Source organism: Melospiza georgiana, chromosome 1 (assembly GCF_028018845.1).
Source record: "Melospiza georgiana isolate bMelGeo1 chromosome 1, bMelGeo1.pri, whole genome shotgun sequence".
Taxonomy (NCBI): domain Eukaryota; kingdom Metazoa; phylum Chordata; class Aves; order Passeriformes; family Passerellidae; genus Melospiza; species Melospiza georgiana.
In genome coordinates this window covers 108,870,738-108,891,183 of record NC_080430.1, presented here as the reverse complement: position 1 = coordinate 108,891,183, position 20,446 = coordinate 108,870,738, and the positions used below count along the sequence as shown (strand labels likewise).

The window sequence follows — 20,446 nt, the reverse complement described above, 5'->3', positions numbered from 1 at the left end:
CAGTAAATCAATCATCATCTGTAATTATTGCTGCAGTAATTACCTTTTGGGAGTAGGTTATCATTCTTGGTGGCCTTTGTTCAAATATCTCTTTCATTTTCCCTGTTTTATTTTTCTTGAATCATGTCAGTTTCTGAGTGGATTAATAGTATTCTGAAAGCAGTCTGATTGTGAGATTTCTGAAAGGGCTAATAATGCAATTCATCTGAGGAGCTGAAAGATGCTTGCATAGACTAGCATTTAAATTCGTGGATCAGAGTTTGCCCATCAATTATTACATCTTCATTTTTGGTGAACAAACAAAAGCTGTAAGTAATGTTGCAAGGAGAATTTCAACTGTACCTCCAATGCAGCGCTTATTTAAATTCCTGATTTCTTAAGTATTACAGATTTAGTCAGTACAAAATGTAGTTGTACAGATAAAAATAAACAGTATTTTAAATAGCTTTTTTGAAAAACTATTCTATGAATGTATGTAAATGAGTTATTTAAACTCATGAGCGCTGTTTTACATCTAAATAAAATATGGAGTTACACATTACATTTCCAATTTGTCATGTACTTAGCAACCCTTTCTGGGGGGAAGATATAAGAGATATTTTTGATATGTCTGTCACTTTTGATAACTTAATTTGAAACTTATATCTTAGGGGAATACTGATACAAGGCAGGTAAATACATTAAAACAAAATGACAATTGAGTTTTTCATATTGAATGCATGAAACTAATGTTCATCTGAAATGGTGGGTGTTAAGAACTAGCTAATGACTAAATTTCTTGTATTTCTTGAAAATACACTTTTTTCAATTACCCTGATTTCTGTTTACATTCCTTTTATAGTTATTTCTCTCTATCCTTCCTTTATGTTTTTTTTTTTCCTTTTCCCTGTTTTGGTTTCTTGCCAACTTTGGTCTGACTGTCCCCCAGCACTTGGTGAAGATTGCATCTCAGCCTTGGACCTAGGAAAGAAAATAGGCATGGCTAACATTAGATAAGCCCCTTGTAATTTAAGAATAATAAAATCTTCTTTCTGAGGAAAAATAAGATTTAATTCTTTTCTGTGACAAACCCTGTCTCTTACAAATACACTGCAGGTTTGTGGCAAAAAAAAAAAAAGTCTCAGAAGGAGAGTAAATGACAACTTTCTGAAAAACTGCAATTTGAATATCTTATTTTACTTTAGGAAGGAGGAATTAAAGTTCAACTGTCAGGTACTTTAAGGCAGGGGAAGGATCGGTTGCAACTCATCAGTCCTGACCTATATTTCATTCTACTGATTAATTTATCCCACTTCCTTGGCTGGTTTCTGAAAAAAAAAAAAATCTATTAAGTATCATTGACCTGATCAAAATCACCTAATGCGTTTGGTGAGGAGGAGAGGGAGGATAGCTGGAGAAAAGCAGGTGGGGAAAGACAAGTCGGAGATACGATACTCGTGTACCAGCCCCAAAAGGGGCACTGTGCAAACGAAGGGTATCAAAGCAGGGCAATTGTTATGTCTCCTTCAGCTCCTGACACCCAGGGGCAGAGCCATTCCCTCAGTAAAACCGTGGCAGAGACCCCTGTGAGGAGAAAGCAAGGGAGGGGGGCAGAGCAGCTTCTTGTATGTTGTTTAACTTGGCCATTATGAGTTGTAAACCCTTTTTTGTGACTTGGCATGCTTTGGAGATATCACACTTGGGTTACTGACTGCCTCCCCCCCCTCCTTCCTTTCTGGTTTATGGGGTTTTACTTTTAGGAGGGCTTGAGGTTTTTTTCTTTGCTCTTACTACCGGCTTTTGATGAGAAAGTTTGTTTAGGAAAAATGTTAGAAAAATACAATCGCGTGCAAAGAAAACCAGGTATTCTTTATACAAAACTGAATGCAAATTTAGTTCTACTACATGTTCAGCACAGGTTTCTCTAAGCTAAAGCCAGGTAATATTCATTACTACGTTCAAAGCCACCCATGAAAAATCACTGAAATGGTAGTTGTTAGATAAGCTATCACAAGGAAACTAGTACAGCTTCTCATGTTCAGTAGAAGTGCTGATCTCTGATTTCTTTTTGTGGAAAAAAACCCAAACAATCTGTGGTTTTACTTCAAAGTAAATTTTTACTCAATTCAATTTTGTGTCCTATATGCAGAAATAAAATTACTAAATGTAAGTTCCTAGAAAGAGGAACGGGATGCATTTCTCAGTTGTATTTTACATACCCATGCCCTGCTTAAAGAAGGCTTGAAATATATTGCCAAGCCCAGAGCTGAAGTTGTTCCCTGTTTTTGAGGAAACCTAGGTAATCTTTCCATCTTGAATGGATTTACAACTGCAGCTCAGTTCCTGCAGAGTGTCGGTGGACTGAGCAAATATATCTGTGCTTTAATGGGACCTGCTTCCTCAGCAGAGATTCCAAGTGAAAGGATGTTTCTCATGCAGAGGTGCAGGTTATGGGGTACCAAGGAAGATGGAGTAGTAATGGATTAAAAGAAAACTGTTACTAACCAGCAGCAATAGTTCAGAGAGAATTTGACATTCAGATTTCCTTCCAACAGTAGCCTTTACATTTCTCGGTATCTGTCAACTCTTTGAATGTCTGTTTGCAGCCCCAGCCCTCCCTGGCTTCCAAATTGCATGGGCTAGACTCAAAAGTCATGGGATTGTCTGCTGATTAGACTATAATCAATCCAGCATAAACTAAACCAGCAATTAGTATTGGCATTATTTCTGTGAACTTGACTTAAAGTTTCAGTATTATTGGTCCAAAGAACTTTTTTCTGAACGGGCTGTTTTTAGGAACTGTGTTATTTTGGCATCATCATTTCATAGGGAGGGAACAAAAAATTCATGAGATTCCATTTGGCCTGAAAAGCAAAAACATCTGTTTGATGCATGAGTAAATTGCTGGCTTCTATTTGGCCATCCAAAAAAGGGCAAAAATTAAGATACCAAACATAAAAGAGTACATAAAAAAAAAAAAAAAAAAAAAAAAGAAAGAAATTACAAAGAGGATTTAAGATTAGCATCTTTTATAATGCAGGCTATTTATAGTATTCTGTTTTGGACTTGCCAAAGCATGCCTTTATGTATTAAAAAAAATCCCTCACAACAAAAACATCCCTAACCTTTAGTAATATTCATTGACTTTGGCAATGCATATTGATAGTCTTGACTGGCTGCAGGATTACAGTAACGCTGCCCAGTCATTTCTGGGGCCAGCATGAGTTACATTGGCCATCATTGTCTGCTGCTTGGGGTTAGGCACCGTTAGAAGTGAGCATCTAACCAGCTTCTGGCCGGACTGCTGGTTTCCACAAAGGTGAAATCTTGTGACAAAGATAATATGAAGAGGTTTAGTAAGGCTGATGATGTGTTTGGATTGGTTTGATTTTGTTTTCCTGAGTTGCTGTTAACTTGTGCAACAAGGGAAGCTGTCAGTATGGAGTCACTTATCTAACATGTGTAGGATAACATTATCCACCATGATCTAAGATCTCTTGAAAGGCTTTATGTTGCTCTATAATTCATTCTGTCTAATTTACAGCTGGTTTAATTGTTCTCAATTCTTTGTTCTGAAATATGATTCAATATTTTCAAACTTGCCCATTTTGAAAAAAAATCTTCCTTTTGAATAACTGTGCATGAGGAAAAGACCCAGAAAAATCGTTAACATTTTATGTAGACCATATGGATTCACTATTTTTTTTCTGTGTAAAAGAATTAAAATACGATATTTGGAGGGTTTTTATAGATTGACTAAAATACAGTATAAGTTCTGCTAACCTAAGACAACCTCCTAGAATCTTTCCCTAGCCATATTTTACAGTTTCCATTGGTTTCTCCAGGGCTACCTGAGCTCAGAATCAGTCCCATTTGAGGGTTGGGAAAATGCATTATTTCACTTAAATAAGAACTGTGGCATATATATGTACATATATATAAATATTTCCCAGAAGGGACAACACACAGATCTACAAAGAATTTGGCCTGTTTTATTTGGTGCTGTGAAAATGTACATGTCTGTTTTCAAATACATTTTGCAGAGTGTTACTACAAAGCATTAAAGTTTTCCAGTTGCTGTCTTTGTAAAAGTTGGACAGCACAAGAGAGGCTTTTAAATACTTTTAAATCGTAATGTAACATTTGGCATAGGACTCTGACAAAAGATGGATGTGCAAAGACCAAAAGAGGTTTATTTTTGTTTTAAAATTAGACAACTTGGGTTCTATTTCACCTCAAGTATGAGTAATTATGCTAGTTTAGCAATTATTAGAGATGAAAGAAATTCTGTTAGATATGAGTCTCCTAAACTTCAGTAGCTTTAGTTTTAGCCAGGATAATGATCAAGGAGTAGTTAGCCGTATGCCTAGGGACTATGCTGTAGCAAAAAAGATAGGGCTGATCTTGGGGGTATCCTTATTACAATGTGTTATGGTTAACATTTTCATTCAGCCCTCCTACTTTCCAAAAAAGGCTGCTTTATTTTTTTCTGTGCACACACTGGTAAGACTGCACAAAATTGCTCTCTTCCAATGAATTTTTGAACCAGGACAGTTGTCTTCCATATTTAGAATATTAGTTAACACTGGTCATGGGGTTTTCCCCCCCCATTTCACGTTGCTTTAGTTTCCTGTATATTTTTTCCCCTCTATACTGCATAATTATTAAGAAAAAAGATGTAGAAGACTTTTTCCCCCTCCTTTTTAGGATTTAGTATAAGTTATACATGTCCTTCTGGGCTGTGCACGTTTGGGGTTTAGATTTTCCTTTAGCTAGGGTGATGCTGTGCATGCCATAGTGCAGTTGTTCTTTGTACAGTTGAATCCACAGAATGGGTACTCAAAAGGGTTGTAGGCCTGTTACTTACCAATTCTGCATAATTAAAACCCAATGAAATTTTGGGGGCTTGCTTTCATTGTGATCCCTTTCCCTTCCCTTCCCTTCCCTTCCCTTCCCTTCCCTTCCCTTCCCTTCCCTTCCCTTCCCTTCCCTTCCCTTCCCTTCCCTTCCCTTCCCTTCCCTTCCCTTCCCTTCCCTTCCCTTCCCTTCCCTTCCCTTCCCTTCCCTTCCCTTCCCTTCCCTTCCCTTCCCTTCCCTTCCCTTCCCTTCCCTTCCCTTCCCTTCCCTTCCCTTCCCTTCCCTTCCCTTCCCTTCCCTTCCCTTCCCTTCCCTTCCCTTCCCTTCCCTTCCCTTCCCTTCCCTTCCCTTCCCTTCCCTTCCCTTCCCTTCCCTTCCCTTCCCTTCCCTTCCCTTTTTTTTGTTTTTTTTTGTTTTTTTGTTTTTTTTTGTGTCATGGGAGTAAGGAAGAAGGGTGTTGTTTCAGTGAGTGATTTGTCTCATACTTTCACTTTTAACTGTAGGTACAATTAGATGCAATTTTTCTTTGGAAGAGTAGGAATTGTAGTCCTTTAAGATTTCTTAAAGTTATCTATCTAATCTATCTATCTATCTATCTATCTATCTATCTATCTATCTATCTATCTATCTATCTATCTATCTATCTATGTCAGTATAGTGAAATTCACCCCCTTCTTTATTCAATGTGATGTGGGCTTACTGTAGTTCTTGTAAAATGCAATATCAGTAACTAGCTAGCCTTCTTGCAAATTTGGCAGTGCTAGTCCTTAGCTAGACAGCTGGCTGAGGCAGAACACCTTTTTGTCCTGAGGAAAAATGGATGGGATGTTGATAGTGAGCATTCTCAATGTTTTCCTTCTGTCTCAAATCTGGGTTTTGGAGAGCTTATTCTCTCATGCAGAGGCAATAACCTGGAGCATGAATTTTGTCCTTACCTAACACGAATACAAAACCACTCCAGTTTCTCACAGAGATGCTCAGTGTTCCACTCAAATGTGGAAAAGCTAGAGCACTTCTATATCTAAATGTCCCGGTTGACTGTAAAATAGATGGCTTTTGTGCACAGTCCCTGAGACCTGTTGTACCCTTATTATTTTTATGTTGTGTTTTCCTGGAAAAATATATTTCAAACAAATTTTCTTGATAATTGATTTTCTAGTTTCATTTTTCTGTTGTTCACTCTTTTGGTAACATAGCAAGTTCAACTTCCATTAATGATTCATTCATTTTTGTGAAAGAGACTTTAAAAACAAAAATAAAATAACTGCTCTGTTTCTGGACTGGATGATGTGATGTAGTGAGGCAGTGTCCTTGGGAAGACCAGGCTATGCTTTGATCAACAAAAACTTTCTCTGGCACAGAATTATGATGGCTGGGGTTTTTTTTCCAGACAGAGTCAAGTGACTTTCTAACTTTTGACAGTGGCAGTAGGAAGGAGGAGGGGGTGGGGAAGTTAATTATTTTCCACCTCCAAAGAATACAATTGTGAGGAAGGAACTTTCTGATTCACTGGTTCCAGGACAACAGGATGTCAAGATCCATGCCTGATGTAACGTTTTCACTCTGAAGATGGGAGGAGGAAATGGGTTTGCATTGGCCTCTGCGTGCAGCCACTGACTGGGAAGGGATTGTGTTACGTGACTTTAAGGAGCTGGAGCACAGGAAGAGATTTGGTTTGCAATTTCTGGTGAATCTGTTGAGTAGGACACTTGCTTTTCAGAAGAAAATGTAAATCAATGAAGAAAGGTCAGAAATCTTTAAGGGAAAAAAAAATTTAAAAACAAAAAGGGCTTGCATGCTGCAAGATGTTTAGTGCTCAGATACTGCACTGCTTAGTTTGTAGTTACCTAGTGGAATAGCCACCTTGCACCAAACTCTTGGATTCTTTATATAGTTCACAGGTGCTTTGGGGGTTATGAATGTTGTAGAGTAGAAATTATTTAAAGGAGACAGCAGGAAAAACTTGGAAATAATAATGTATCTTATCTCCTCCCCTGTTCTAGATGTGAGTATCTTAGTGCAACAGGGCATCTCATAGCAGTCACTTACCTGACTCAGGTTTTGGAGATAGAGATAAAATTCCTTTCCTCCTGGGCTGAAAAGAATTGAGGTGGTGTGCTGCTGCTCTTCCTCTCTCCTTTGCTGAAGAAGGAAAAATCTTTGCTATGCTGGGATGTGAGAGGCACGAGTTCTGTTTTGTGCTTTGTCTAAAGGTGTTTTACCTGTATATCACAGGGAGGGCATCAGTCATTACACAGCAACATATTGTGTTATGAGTGTGACTTGCCCTGTTATTTTTGTCAATGCCACTCCCCTTTTCAAAAGTCTATTATTTTTTGGACAAGAGGGTGAGAAAGAGCAGGAGACTCAGGGCTCTAATAGCTTGAGTACCTTAAAGAAAAAGGGGAGACCTGGGTTCTGGTCTGCCACGTACTTTCTGCCACTTCTGACGAATTATTTAGGTGCAACTAGAATTGGATTCCACTTATCCCACTTCCTGTGACAGTGCCCCAACCACAGGGATAAAATTTCATGCTAATTCTTCTTGTTTCTAGTTCAGTGAATATGATAGATGAAGTATGGTAGCTTCAACAGCAATGAATGAGCGCACTTCAAGTCTGAGGGTAAGTGTTCTTTGTTAGGAAGCTCAAATCCTTCCGGTAGAGGAGAAAGTTCAGCTGGTGCCACCCACATCCTGGGTGAGTGATCTAACCAGTGGATGTGGGCAAGAGGGGAAAAGGAAGGTGTATTTCAACCCACACATTTTCTGCCAGTATTTTACAGCAACCAGGGAAGGGTGTATGAGCTCTCAAGATCCAGCCCATAAGGTGGGCAGGAGAATACTCAATCACCCACTGTCCAGCTGTGGCTGGGCTTCAGTTTGATTTCAGCACTGAGAAAGCCTCGATGGTAAAACCACATCAGTGGCATCTGAACAGAACTGCTGACAATTTAGATGCAGCATCCCCTCACTAGTTTTTTTTGGCTTCTAAGCTCCTCTGTGGATATAGACCAGATTGCTGTTCTGCGTGATAGAAAGTCATCTAGAATAGAGCAGAGAGTCTGAAGGATCAAAAATTAACTTATAAAACCCTAGTACAGAATAGAAGGAGATCTCTGATAAATCAGGGATAATCTCAGTTGAAAGGAGGTAGGTGTTTGGTTTGGTCTGGTTTTTATTGACTCAGTATGTCTTTAGGTAATAGAGCTGAAGCATGCAGCTGTGTTTCAGTTTGGTATTGGAAGTGTCAGACAGCCCAAAGTCCTCAATGTAAGTGTCCCATTTTAGGCCCATAAATAAATGATTTAGCTTTCAGAGGGAAGGATCATCTGCAGTAACCTTTACTGTAAGTCTTCATAGCCCTTCTTTATATCACCTGTCTTCAGACTTGGGTAGTGTTGGTTACTTTGAGGTTCTTTGATCCATACATTAGTTTAATTCCAATTGCTCTCTGTTGCTGAGTTTAGACTTTCGTAGACAGTGTTTAGTGGATTTCCTGTTTTCTAAGCACAGTTGAAAATGCAGTCTGTAGAAGCACCAGGAAATCGTATTTGTTGTGTTGAGTAAGAAAGCTGAAGTGATACAGAGCTTCAGGATACTGAGGGGAATAACTCTGAATGCGTTCATGTGAAGTACTGCACATGGTAAATAGAGTTAAAATTTATCTTAGTCTCCTGATTTTTTGTCTTCCCCAAATGGACTGGCTGCCCAGAGCACATTGTCAGGAAGGGTGGTGGAGTACTCAGTCTAGGACTGAGGACAGCTGAAAGTCCTGACCCTGGCACTAAGAACCGTCTCCCTCTCGCTTTGCTAATAACCATTTGACTTTGAGATCTATTATAATCTGTTACATTGCATGACAGAGAGTCTTAGGGAAGACTGAAATTTATCTGATGTTTATAAAAAGCCCTAAGATTCTTTAGAGAAAAGTGCTTTTTAACATATAACCGTATTAGTTTACTTAACAATAGAAATATGAGTAGATGTATATGTGGTGTAACCCTTTAAAAGGATGCATGGTTATGGAGGAAAAGTTCGAATTTAATACAGGATTAATTAATTTATTATCTCAGCTATCCCAAAAAGGATATCTTCCCTCCCCCTACCCAGCTTTGGGGTTTAGAATTATACCTCTGCTGCTGGAAAGAGCATCTTCTGCCTTTTCTGCACACACTGTTATGTAAAACTGGATGTCTTTAGGCTGTCAAATTTGGATACTGTCATCCCTGAGATCAAGGGCTGGAAGAATATCCAAAGGATTTCTTAAGCATAATTTCTTTCCACTTAAGTATATTTATTACTTTTATGTTTATGTGCTGCCTAGGAAAATACTTTATTTTAGCATAAGAATAATATTTTCCAACCACTGCAGTTTAATTGGGAACTCCTAATTCAGTCATTCTACAAGAAGAACATTAGGGGGAAAAAAACAAGCTCAGTGTTTGGGACAGACTAAAGAGAGGAGTGAAGAATATGAGTGCTATGAGGGACTTTGTCTTCTGGAAAAAGCAAATGCAAGAGGAAAGAATGCTTTATATAACAGAAATCTTTTAAGGAAAATAATTTCCAATGTCAAGAGAATATTGTTACCATGCTGGGGGGGGGGAATAGAAATAGGAAAAGGGATATGTCACAGCACAAAGGAAAACAAATCAGCCATATACATATTCATGCATATGATTAATTGGACTTTTGTAAAGCTGTGGCTACACGCAGAACTGTTTTTCAATGGAGTTCTGGAATGTAGATATTTGAAATGTTAATATGCCAATGCATTTCTTTTTCCAATTGTCCCAGCATTAAAGTCATTGGGAGGATTTACATTTGACAGTCAAACTGGCAAGCTAGCTAGTAGCTGATAGACATGAGTTGATGCTAGGTGGAGCTGGTCAGAAAACACTACCTTCTTAGTAGTTCTGAATTTTATTAATTTCAGTTATCTTAAAGGTCATTATGAAGCATTCTGAAATGTTTGCTGAATTCCAGAAGTCGCCCACTGGATTGGTGCTCTCGTGTGCCACAGCCAGGTGTGAAATCCTGTGCTGGCATGTGTCAGCCAGAAGGGTTTGAGAGGTGAGCCTTAGACACCAGTGGTACCTAGGGAGAGAAGAAAGCCATGGAAGGTGTAGCCCTAGCAGGTGATTCATCAACACACGTGATCCTGAATTTAATACTTCTCTGTAACTTCTTTAATTTCAGTTTTGCATCCTGACTGAACCCTTGTGGAGACGTATTTCCACAGCATGTTATTGCAAAGTGTGAAACATCTTTAGAATCCATTGACTTTAATAGAGCCAGAGGATACTCAATGTCCCCTGCAACTGGCTCTTAAATTTGCCTTCTGCTATATGATTAATCTGTCTGCTCATACTTAATATCTACCTGTAGATGGTGGCAGTATGAATGTCCTCTTGGTTTTTATGTGGCCACGAGGAGTAGCAGAGAGATACTTCCAGAAATTACAGTCATTTGTAGATACTGAAATAATGGCACACACGTTTTATTTCTGTTCTGTCTCAGTAACTCAGTAAATTGTGTATTGATTATGCTAATACAGCTAGTGTCTCTATTACTTGTCTGCAGAAATTATTCAAACATGTAGATTGAAGATGCACTTGGCAAACTTACCATCCTAAGAAAAAGCCTTTTGTGCAAAGATGGCTTTAAATTGAATTACTAATCATATGCTAATGGAAGTTTATAGATCAAGTATTGAATTGTACAAAATGTAAAGTGCAAGGTAAAAATATGTATTCTAAACTTCCTATCCTGACAGTCTTAGTTGCTACATTAGGTTTATTTTCACATCTCTCAAGGAATATGTTTTATGAAGGGATAAATCAATAGCAATCTATTTTTATGGTTTATTTTGGGATATGTAGCTTCTCCTGCTTTGTTTACCAAGCTGAATAGAGGCTCAGGCATTTGGGGCAGTTATTTTTTTTCTTTTTCAAAATTTATTAATCTACCTAGACTAGAAGAAAACCGACTTTTTTCAATTATCTTTTGTTTTTATTTTATTATGGTTTGTAGAAGGTCAGAAACCATAAATCTTAGCCAGAGTTCTCCAAAAGGCTTCCCTTTCAGTGAAAGTGTAATTCTCCACATTTCTAATTTTATCCATTTCTTTTCTGTACAAGATTTTCCAGGCATCAACCAGAAATGACTTGTGCTCTTCCTTAGGGTGCTAAGTCTACAGATTAATTTTTCAGAGAAGGGGAATCCTGGTTACTCAGTAGAATTCGAACGAAATTTTGCAAGCTAGAAAATCTCTATTTTGTAGCAACTTCAGAAAGCTCCCTCCTTTATGGTCTAACCATGAGTCTCATGATCAGACTAAGCAAAAGGGGTGAAATCCTCATTGATCAGCAGGTGTTGCTGTAGAGCAGTCAGGAGCTTAAGTCTAAATTTAGGACCTCTCTATCAAAATTCACACAGATTTTCCTCTTTGGCCGTCCTTGATGGTTCTACTTGATTTGTTGCATTGGTTTTTTTGTTTTCTTTTGGTTTATTTTTGTTTGGTTTCTGGAGTTTTTGTTTGTTTGTTTATTTATTATTTCTTTAAAAAGGAATAGCTGGTCCTAACGTTGACAATCACCAATTTAAGCATGAGATGTGCTCCGAACTGAAACCAGGGTTTGCCTTGGACACTGGCTGTACCAAAGCTGAAACATCTTAACCTTTCACATGGATACAGCTTCAGTTTAGAGATTCAATTTTTTATTTTACGTATAATTTTAAAAACTGTTATCTGTCCAACCCACAGCTTTTATAATGGGAGATAGAACTGACATGTTGAATTTCTCTTTTCCCTCACTGATATATTTTTTAAATTGCTCTCAAGAAGCGTGGTGATCTACTCTCTTTTTTGAAATTTTATTACTTGGGGTTCCTGTTTTTGTTTCTCAGAAGTTGTCCTGAGAAAATGGGTAGTAGGAAATTGATCATTTGTTGTTTTAAGGAACAGATGAGTCAATTGAGAAATATTACTACAGCTAACAAAATAGGTGACCTGTGGTCATAAACATGTAGTTGTAGGGACAAGGAATATTGTTGCTTTTGTGACAACACGTATCTAGAAGTTCTGTTCAGCCATAAGGTCACTTACTCATAGTGGATTGGTAATGTAATATTCTGCTTTCCTGGGGCCTGTCCTTCATTGGTACTCTGGCTTCATTACAGAGGATTCATCTTACCTTATGCTAGCATGGGGTATAGCCTATAATGAAGGTGACACCTCTGTGTGCAATTACAGTCTTAGGGTATCAATAATTTTTATATTTGAATTAATATTATTGCATACACGCTACTCTTTTATTTGCATACCATCCTTGTTCCTTTTTTTAGTTACATGCCATGCTCGTGCTAGAAAAAGTGTTTTGGTTAGCAAAATTTAAATCTTTGTATAGATTCTGTTTAAAGGTGTCTTCCTCTTCCGAAAGAAAACGGTGTAGTTAATATTTAAGGGAGGTTAACATTGGTTGCTTGTCATTCTGCCTTTCTTAGCTGAGCTTAACAGTGGCCTGAGAGCTGAAACAGCACTGAAGTTTTCAGAATCTGTTTGTGAGAAGGTGCTAAGTGCTAATAGAGTGAGCTTATCTGATGCTACCAGCTGTAGCCTATTTAATGTAAGGCATACCCTTGCAAGTTGGAGGAAGGGGCTAACTTAATGCAAAGGAAAATGAGACACATTTTGTAGGCGACTCGCTAAATCAGTGGGTTTTTGTAGAACAGTTTTCTTTTCCTTTTACCATTTTCCCCTCTCAATATGGTCTTATTTTTCCTGACAAATATGTCAGTCTAATTGACTATTATTTAAAAGTCTGTGCCATGGCCAGTTGTGACCTACTCGTTTCTGTTCTGACTGAGAATCCTTAAAGGGATGAGCAAAGGTTTAGAAAAATCTAACCACAATGCTACCTGGTTTTATACTTGTTTTCTTTTTTAAGTGCAATAAAAGATATAGTGGTCAGCCTTTGTTGAAAGCAAACCTCAGCTCTCACAGAATTTTCAAATCCCAAAATAGCAGGGAAGTTGTAAAATGTTTGTTTTCACAAGGCATACGCTGCCATGTTTTCATGGTACAAAATTGCATACCTGGAAACAATTAGTTAGGCAGCATCCATGTTTATTTTTTCCATTTTAGGAGCTAAAAATGTTTGGTGTACCTCTCAGTCAGCAGTGTGAAGCTGAGTACATTTCACTGTGCAATCAGATCTCAGGAGCAGGGAGAGATTCTGGTACTGCAGCTGGTGGCAGTAGACATTGAGGACAGAACAGCAGAAAAAATTAACTCTTTCATTTTGGTTTACACTTTATAGTGGAGATCTTGTTTACTTCTCAGCAGGTAGCCACTTGGGAATCAGGTATTGAAAAGTTCACGTTTGAAGACCACAATTTGATCTTGAAAGTTAAGAAATGGTAGCGTTCTTAAACTGCATTTTTGATCTGAGAAGGGACATTTACCGTGGTTGAGGACAGCAGATACATCTACAACCTTTAATAAGGCTGATTAGTAGGTAGTGATGATCAAAGTGAGTTTCCTCCTGAGGGATGGAAGAGTAGACTCATTTTCAGTTTTAGAGCTTTTTCTTAAGTACATTTTTTGAAATATATCAGCAGCAAATGATGGACATAAATAGGGTCAGATTAGGCTGCTGCAGAGGTTTTCCTGGGAATTTTGAGGGGGTCACAATAGATGGTATAATTTTTTTTTTTTTAATTGTATACTAGTTTTATTCATTATTTTTCTTGCTTTATTAATGAAACGTACTGATCTGTGCTACCTTAGAGAAAAATCTTTTTACTTAGCTTAGTTTGCATTTGACCACGCGTTCCCCAAAGCTCAGGTTTTCATGAGCTTTTTTGCTTTCTTTGTCTGACCGGTTTCCTTCAGCTGTGAGGGTGCTGGGATGACTGCTTCAGTGTAACAAAGAAAATCCTACAGTGTTATCACAGCTGAGGTACTGCTAACATCGTGGCTGCTAAACACAAGTTGAGCTCATAAATTAGCTCATAAAATCATATTTTGTGAAATACTGGACTGACTGCAGGGCTGGGGAAACTTTTGTCAGATCTCTGTAGATGAGAAGAGTTTGCTTGCTAGCCACAGCTCTGGGATAGGGATATAGATTGTTTAGAGTCCTTCAGAGATTGTACTTGACTCTTTCTGATATATGCACTGTATTACAAGTTTCTGGTGTTCTGAGAGTGTCCTTATGAAAACTGGTGTTTTTTTTCTAGAAACTCAGATTCTAGAAACAACCAGTTGTATGAAGCCTTGGGGTTGGCGGAGGAGGAAAAGAGGTACCTGTGGAGTGTGTATATGTATCTCTTCTTTTGCATATATGTCTAGATTTATATGTGACCCCTAAGTGTTGCACTCTCTTGTCCCAAGAACCAGGAAAAAATGCCTCAACTCTTTGGACTTTTAATTCAGTTGCATGATTATTTTTTGAGATCTGAGTTCTTGGGAGTGGAAATGCTGCAGAAGTGCAGTCTTTCCCCTTTCAGCTTTTTCCCCTGTGGAGGCAGAATGAATTCTTTTCTCTCCGCTGTTCTCTGACTCAAAGAACTCGGTCTTTGGGAGAATAAAAAGGAAATGGTTCTGCCTTTTAGCTCTTCCCTTGCTTTTGCTTTGGGAGAGTCAATCTTACTTAGGCATCGTATCAGAACGTAAGAGAACAGCGCTCTCTAATTTTTCAAAGTAGCAGCAGAATGGCTCTTGTTAGGTTCACTCGCCCAACAAGTTTTGAATAGTGAATCTGACAAGAATTGTATTGTTTTTAGTTCTACTGCTCTGGAAAGCTGTGAGCCAAGGGAAAGATGCTGGCATGGTATATACAGTAAAACAGCATGGGGTTAGTTCTCCTTTGCAAGGCTGTCTGCACTGCTGAGATGTTTGCTACTGAATATAGGATTATTACTATTTTTTAAAGCTTATGTGTGAACTAGCACACACACCTCTCCCATCTGCCAGGAGAAGGCTTTCTCTTACCTGTGTGGAGCAAGCAGAATCTTAAAGCCCATAATTGTTCTCTTATTTAGATCCGTAATCAAATACAGTAAAGTGCATTGAAGACAAATATCCTAGAGGAAATTGGATTTGTTTTTTTAAGCCATGAAAAAGATTTGGTCACACTGCTGTCAGATTTGTAGTGTCCATACAGCAATGTATTCTGTCTTGGTCTGGTCTCCACTTTCGCACTTTGCAGTGCAGCTTTTCTTGCCCGTGTTGTGCAAGCATTGCTGGCTTTCAGAACTGAGGCTGGTGTAAAGATGCTTCAAACACTTCAGCTACCTACCTAACATCTTTTTTGTTTTGTTTTTGTTTTGTTTACCTTTTTCTGACAGTAGAAGAAAATGAAACAGAGGACCATCAGGCAGGTGTGGGACACACAGCCGCACAGACTGGTAATGCTGAATTCCTTCATTAGTGCTTGCTTTCCATTTGACAAGTGTGAGGGATTTTGGTATCAGGGCGTGTTTGCAAAGCCTGAACTCTTCTTTCTCTGATTCAGCTTAGAATACATTCTTGGGGCTTGCAATAGAAAATAATGTTTCTCTCTCCTTACCTTTCAACTTCTGGCAATTAGAAATTCTCCCTTTTGTAGGTCAGCTGACTGAAAGTGAGATGTTTCTAAAGTACAGCATGCTTTTCATTTTTTCTTATTTCATTTTCTGTTAAATTTAATCCGTCTCTACATTCCCCATGTAACCACCCCCCCATGCCATTTCAGATAAACTTTATTATTAATTTCATTTAAACTATTTCTGTATTTCTAAAATATGTGGATAGGGGTGATTTCTTTAAAGAATGTTTGTATAATTTCTTGACAGAGATTAATTAGGGGCTCTTTAATTTTATTAAGTAAGATTGGATGGACAAAACTGTTGTTTGAGTCAGGATCACAGGGAAAAATATTGTTAATAATCATGAAGCAATAATTTTTAATTCTCCAAAACAACAAGGGCTTCTTTGTTCTCTAACATGGTTGGAGAATGCAAGAAATAATTTGTTTCTGTCTTTGGTACTGGTTTCACAGAATTTTATCTGAAGAGAAGGACTGACTCATCTGCATAGTCTTATTCATTCAGCTGAGGTCACCTTTTGGAGTAAGGGCTGGCTCCTTAAGGATATTCCTAGAAGGCTAGTCATGTCTGAATGCGTGTAGGTAATCTGTTTGAGAACAGTTGGAATTATTCCTCTCATGAAGGTGAAGAATGCAGTTAATTTTTTCTTCAGCTTTATATTTCTGTGTGTGTCCTGTGGGTTTGGTGCCTTTTATAGGTTCTAATGGCTTTGTGCATAAAGCAGATTGTTTGAAGAGAGTAAATAAAAGCAAGGGAGTTCTTTGCCTTTTTAATGGGAAATTTCTCCAACTCTTTTCAGCAAACATGTGTCTCCATTTACTATCTGCAAATTCTTGAAAAAAGCCAACTTGTCCAGCTTGGACACATGAAGTTGAAAAATAAACAACTGCAATACCAGAGATCAGTGTTAAGGAATCGTGGCTCTTCTGCCTTTTTTTTTTTTTTTTTTTTTTTTTTTTTTTTTTTTTTTTTTTGTCTAAAAATAATTCTCAGTGGTTAAATTGCATTGCTAGTTCTTTATTTACCATCATGTCCTGTGTTGTTCTCTGTTTATTTCTAGGCAGGATTTAGCATTCTGTTTTTCTCCATAGCAGGAATGCAGTGCCAATATTAAAAACAAAAAACCTGACAGAGCAAGCAGTACAGAAGGCCTGCACTGTGTACGCGCTGCCAGAAGTTTTTATAGTAATACTTTGTATCTAAGCTCTGGCTCTAACCATTAAATGTGCTTTTTATAGAGTACCAAGTTATAATGTAGTGCAGCTACGGCATATTAATCTTACTGCAGAGATTTAATGAGGCAGTTGTTTTGCGATGGACACTATTGGGAGCAGAGAGCGACAGAGTTTTACTTTACCACTGAGCTGAAGAAATATTCCTTGCCTGGTAATAATTATAACCACATGATCTAAGTTTTCCTTTCTTCTGCCAGCACTTTTCCATGCAGAAGTGGCTTGGAAGGAGGTCTACTGCAAGGCAGTGAAATGGATTGGAAAGGAGGCTGTTTTCTTGGTAGTTTGATGTTTTAGTTGGGATTATCCATGGATCCTTGCAGCATAGGCAGAAATATGTAAGATGAGTTTCAAGAATACAGACAGTCTTTGCCAGTCCACTGAGATGACTTTTAGATATTCATTACTTTTACTTGACTTTTATATGGGTTATAAAAAGTAAATGTGGTGAAACCTCATTTTTACATGGGCAGAATAGAATTTCTGCTGGTTGGCCTTAAACCGCTCCCATACTTGAAATTAATTGAAGTCCATGGCTTTATTGCCTCCAACACTTTTAAACCAATGCAATTTTTCATTTTCCCCGAAGTTGCAGTTTTATTAGACCAAGTTACAGCAATAACATCCCTTATGACAAGGAGGAAGAAGGGAAGGAGGCAACCACCTGCCAGGGAACATAATAATGAGAAAATCATGCTTCTTTTAATTTCCATTTATAAATAATGTTAACATAATCAGGAAGAGAAGACAACTGTTCTTTCTCTTATTTTTTTAAAGTGCCTTAATAGGAAGAATTGATTTCTTGTCCAAAAAAAGCAACTTTCATTCATTTCTACACTAGATTATTTCCAATGGTATCTGAAGGTGGAGATGATGTGTGGGCATTGTTGCTGATGGGTATTGAAAAATTTCAGTTGGTGCACAAGCAGCCTCCAAAATACGGCAGGGAAGCCTCTGAAAATCACAGTAGTGTTTGCAGATGTTGAGAAAAGGAATTTTACTATGAGCACCATCTTAGTGAGGGAATTGTGGCTGTGATTGTTGCAGATAGTGTGGAGAAAGAAATGTGGGAGTTGAATGACATTTGCCTTGAAGCCTATATGTGAGCCTGAGCTTTGAACAAGAGGTTAAGGAGAAAGTACAGATGAATGCATATTGTATTTATAAAATATTTTATTCTAGTCTTCCAAAAGAGCTGCTCAAATAAGGCAGCTTATCCTCAATTTAAGTAAGTATTTAAGGTTAGACCAGCTCTTGATGGAAGATATTTGTTGTTGAAACAGAACAGCTATCTATTCACAAAACCTCCAAATGATATTTGCTCTCTTTAAACATCTTTTTATTTTGATGGTGACATCTCTTCACAGAAGAGATCACAGTGGAAATACATTCATTGAGAGGGGCTGAGACTGCCAGAACTCATTTCACAAAGCTGTCATAGGCTAAACTCGAACCTAGGTCCCAGAGGGTCCCACTTAAGTGTTGACCTAAAAACAAATGTGCCAGTTGGCTAGAGCATGTATTCTAAAGTTGCAGCAGAAGGGAATAAGCTTGACTGACTTCTGTCCCTGTAGAGTTTATATCTGCAAATGCAGAAGGAGAAGCAAAACATTATTAGTCTTAAAATGATTCTAATTTTAATAACTGGTCGCTAAGTATGAAGCTTTAAATTGAGTGATCCTTTAGGCTTTTGTGCACTAAGGGGTGCATGTGTGCCTACGTTTGTGTGTGTGTGTTGCTGAATTCCTGTAAAATGCAAGTGTTTCTGAATAGTGAGTCTCAAGTATTCCCTCCCCTCCCTTTTCTTTCCTTCAGCACCATACTTAGAGCAGAGTCAGACACTACCCTTATTTTAAAACAAACAGGTCTGTAAACTTTATGTGCAGCATTTAAATACTCATGTTAAAATTCAGACCTAGTGCCCACATTTCCCTGAGTGCTGTCAATTTTATGAGATGAAACTGGGAGCTTGAGCTGAACAACTAATAGTATGCAGTGTGCACATGCTGCCTTCCAACAAGTGTTTAATGATGTTGGGGTCAGTTTGCAACAGTTAAGACAATTATTTCATTTTCTGAGCTGTTTAGAACTTGGAGATCTCCTAGCTACATTTATTAATCTTTCAAACTATTTTGGTAAATGAAGAAGCAATGGAAGTTATTAGATTTAAAATATTCAATGTCTAAAATGCCATAAAGTCTTTTTATAATTAGCATACCTTTTTTGGTTTGGACATGTGCAGGCTACTTTTCTATTTGGAAGTAGCTGCCCAAGTGGAAATTTCCACTCTTGAAAGAACCTTGTGGATGTAATTTGTCATGTAAGGACTCAGTGTATAGACAGGGCGTTTGCACAGCAAATGTATTTTTGCTTTCAGAACGTGTTTTTTATTTAAAAAAAATAATCTGGTTTCTCTCTGTAATATAATTCCCTTAAAAATAAACACTGCCCTTTACCCCTGTCAAAGAAATTCCTTGGTTTTGATCACAAGCCACATGGCATGAGAAAGACTTCCTGACATGGGTCATTTCCAGTTTCTGCTTGTGGGTCCATCTGTGTTTGCACAGTTGAAGGGCAGGGTGCAGCAGTATGGACCAGAGGATACAGAGAGATGATGAGAGCTCTGACCTTGGTTGTGGGCTGCAAGAAATACAGGAATGGCTGTGCCCAGATGACTGTAGGGTTCTGAGAGCGGATGTGAGTGGTTTAAAGTGGAATTGCCTTCCTCCTTCTCTTCACACACCACTCTACCCCAATATGAATGTTGCATTGGCATGCTCTAGTTTCTCTTCTTCCAAGGAGTTGTGCATGATCCTAATCAATTCCAAATAAAGTGTGGTCACAGATACCACCTCTCTGTTCCCCTGGCCAGGGAGCCTACTCCTGGTTACTCACTGGCTTGGCTAAAGAGTGTCTCATCTTAAAATGCACTTGCACAATATCCTATTATTATAGGAGTTCATCCTTGTTTTCTAAAATGACTTGTTTCAGTCTCAGCTCTCTCAAATATCTGAAAGGAAAGATGAGGCAGCCAAAGCAGAAAAGGGAAAAGTGGTGAAACACTTGCATTCCTTTTGCTGGAATGTGCACAACCGTTTCTCTTCTGCGTTTCACTTGTTGTACTGTGGTTCCCAAGGAAAAACCAAAGTTAAGTGCCAGCTTGCTTTATTAGGAAAGACAGATTGGTTTATTTCTGTCTTTGAAGGAAGCTTTTAGTAAAATGGGCAAAAAGTCAGGAGCAGTTAAAGCCACTGTGTTCCTCCTCAGAGGAGGAAGAAAAGTTCTAGGCTACACATAATCTCACTGAGCTGAGATCTGCAGAGCTGAGGCAGTGCAGTGAGCTGTGAGGTGTCTCTGCACACATGGGTCGGTGGTGAGGCTGCACATTTCTTCTAGTCAGAAGCTTCAGCTGGGCTCAGGACTGGATCTGAGACTGGAGCTATCCTGCTATCCCCCAAATGCCTGTTAATGTGTCAAACAAATAAAGCTTTCTCTGTGCACTCTGTAGCTTTTATACTAGAGTAGTTAGTTTCCAGTTTTCCATGATCTGGCAAACACAAGAATTTGATGAGCACTGTCTTTAATTCATACACAAGTTCAGAGCATGAGTAGCATTTTGACCCAGGGTAAGCTTTCCAGGGCTTTGTTTGTGTCAAATAGTGTGGTGATGGAGTATTGGAGTGGGTTGTAAATTCAAGATTAATTTCATGTTTATGTAAATCAAATTTGTTAGTCTCTTAATTCTGGTAATTTCCTGTGAAACGCTGTAGTTAACAGTGAAAAG

General features: G+C 38.3%; 1 protein-coding gene across 8 annotated transcripts in view; it reads left to right on the top strand.

Moving 5' to 3' along the window:
* The window catches only part of ZNF521 (zinc finger protein 521), a 230,996-nt gene that overhangs the window by 3,674 nt on the left and 206,876 nt on the right, over positions 1-20,446 (top strand). For 3 of the 8 annotated variants that reach the window (XM_058039287.1, XM_058039313.1, XM_058039296.1), the window contains exons 3-4: positions 14,081-14,143; positions 15,191-15,250. The exons of 2 other annotated variants lie outside the window; for them this stretch is intronic. In XM_058039287.1, coding sequence (XP_057895270.1) covers positions 14,081-14,143; positions 15,191-15,250 — 123 coding nt within the window. The remainder of the gene's footprint in view (positions 1-14,080; positions 14,144-15,190; positions 15,251-20,446) is intronic. 3 more of the 8 variants (XM_058039305.1, XM_058039328.1, XM_058039321.1) reach the window with 3 other exon arrangements.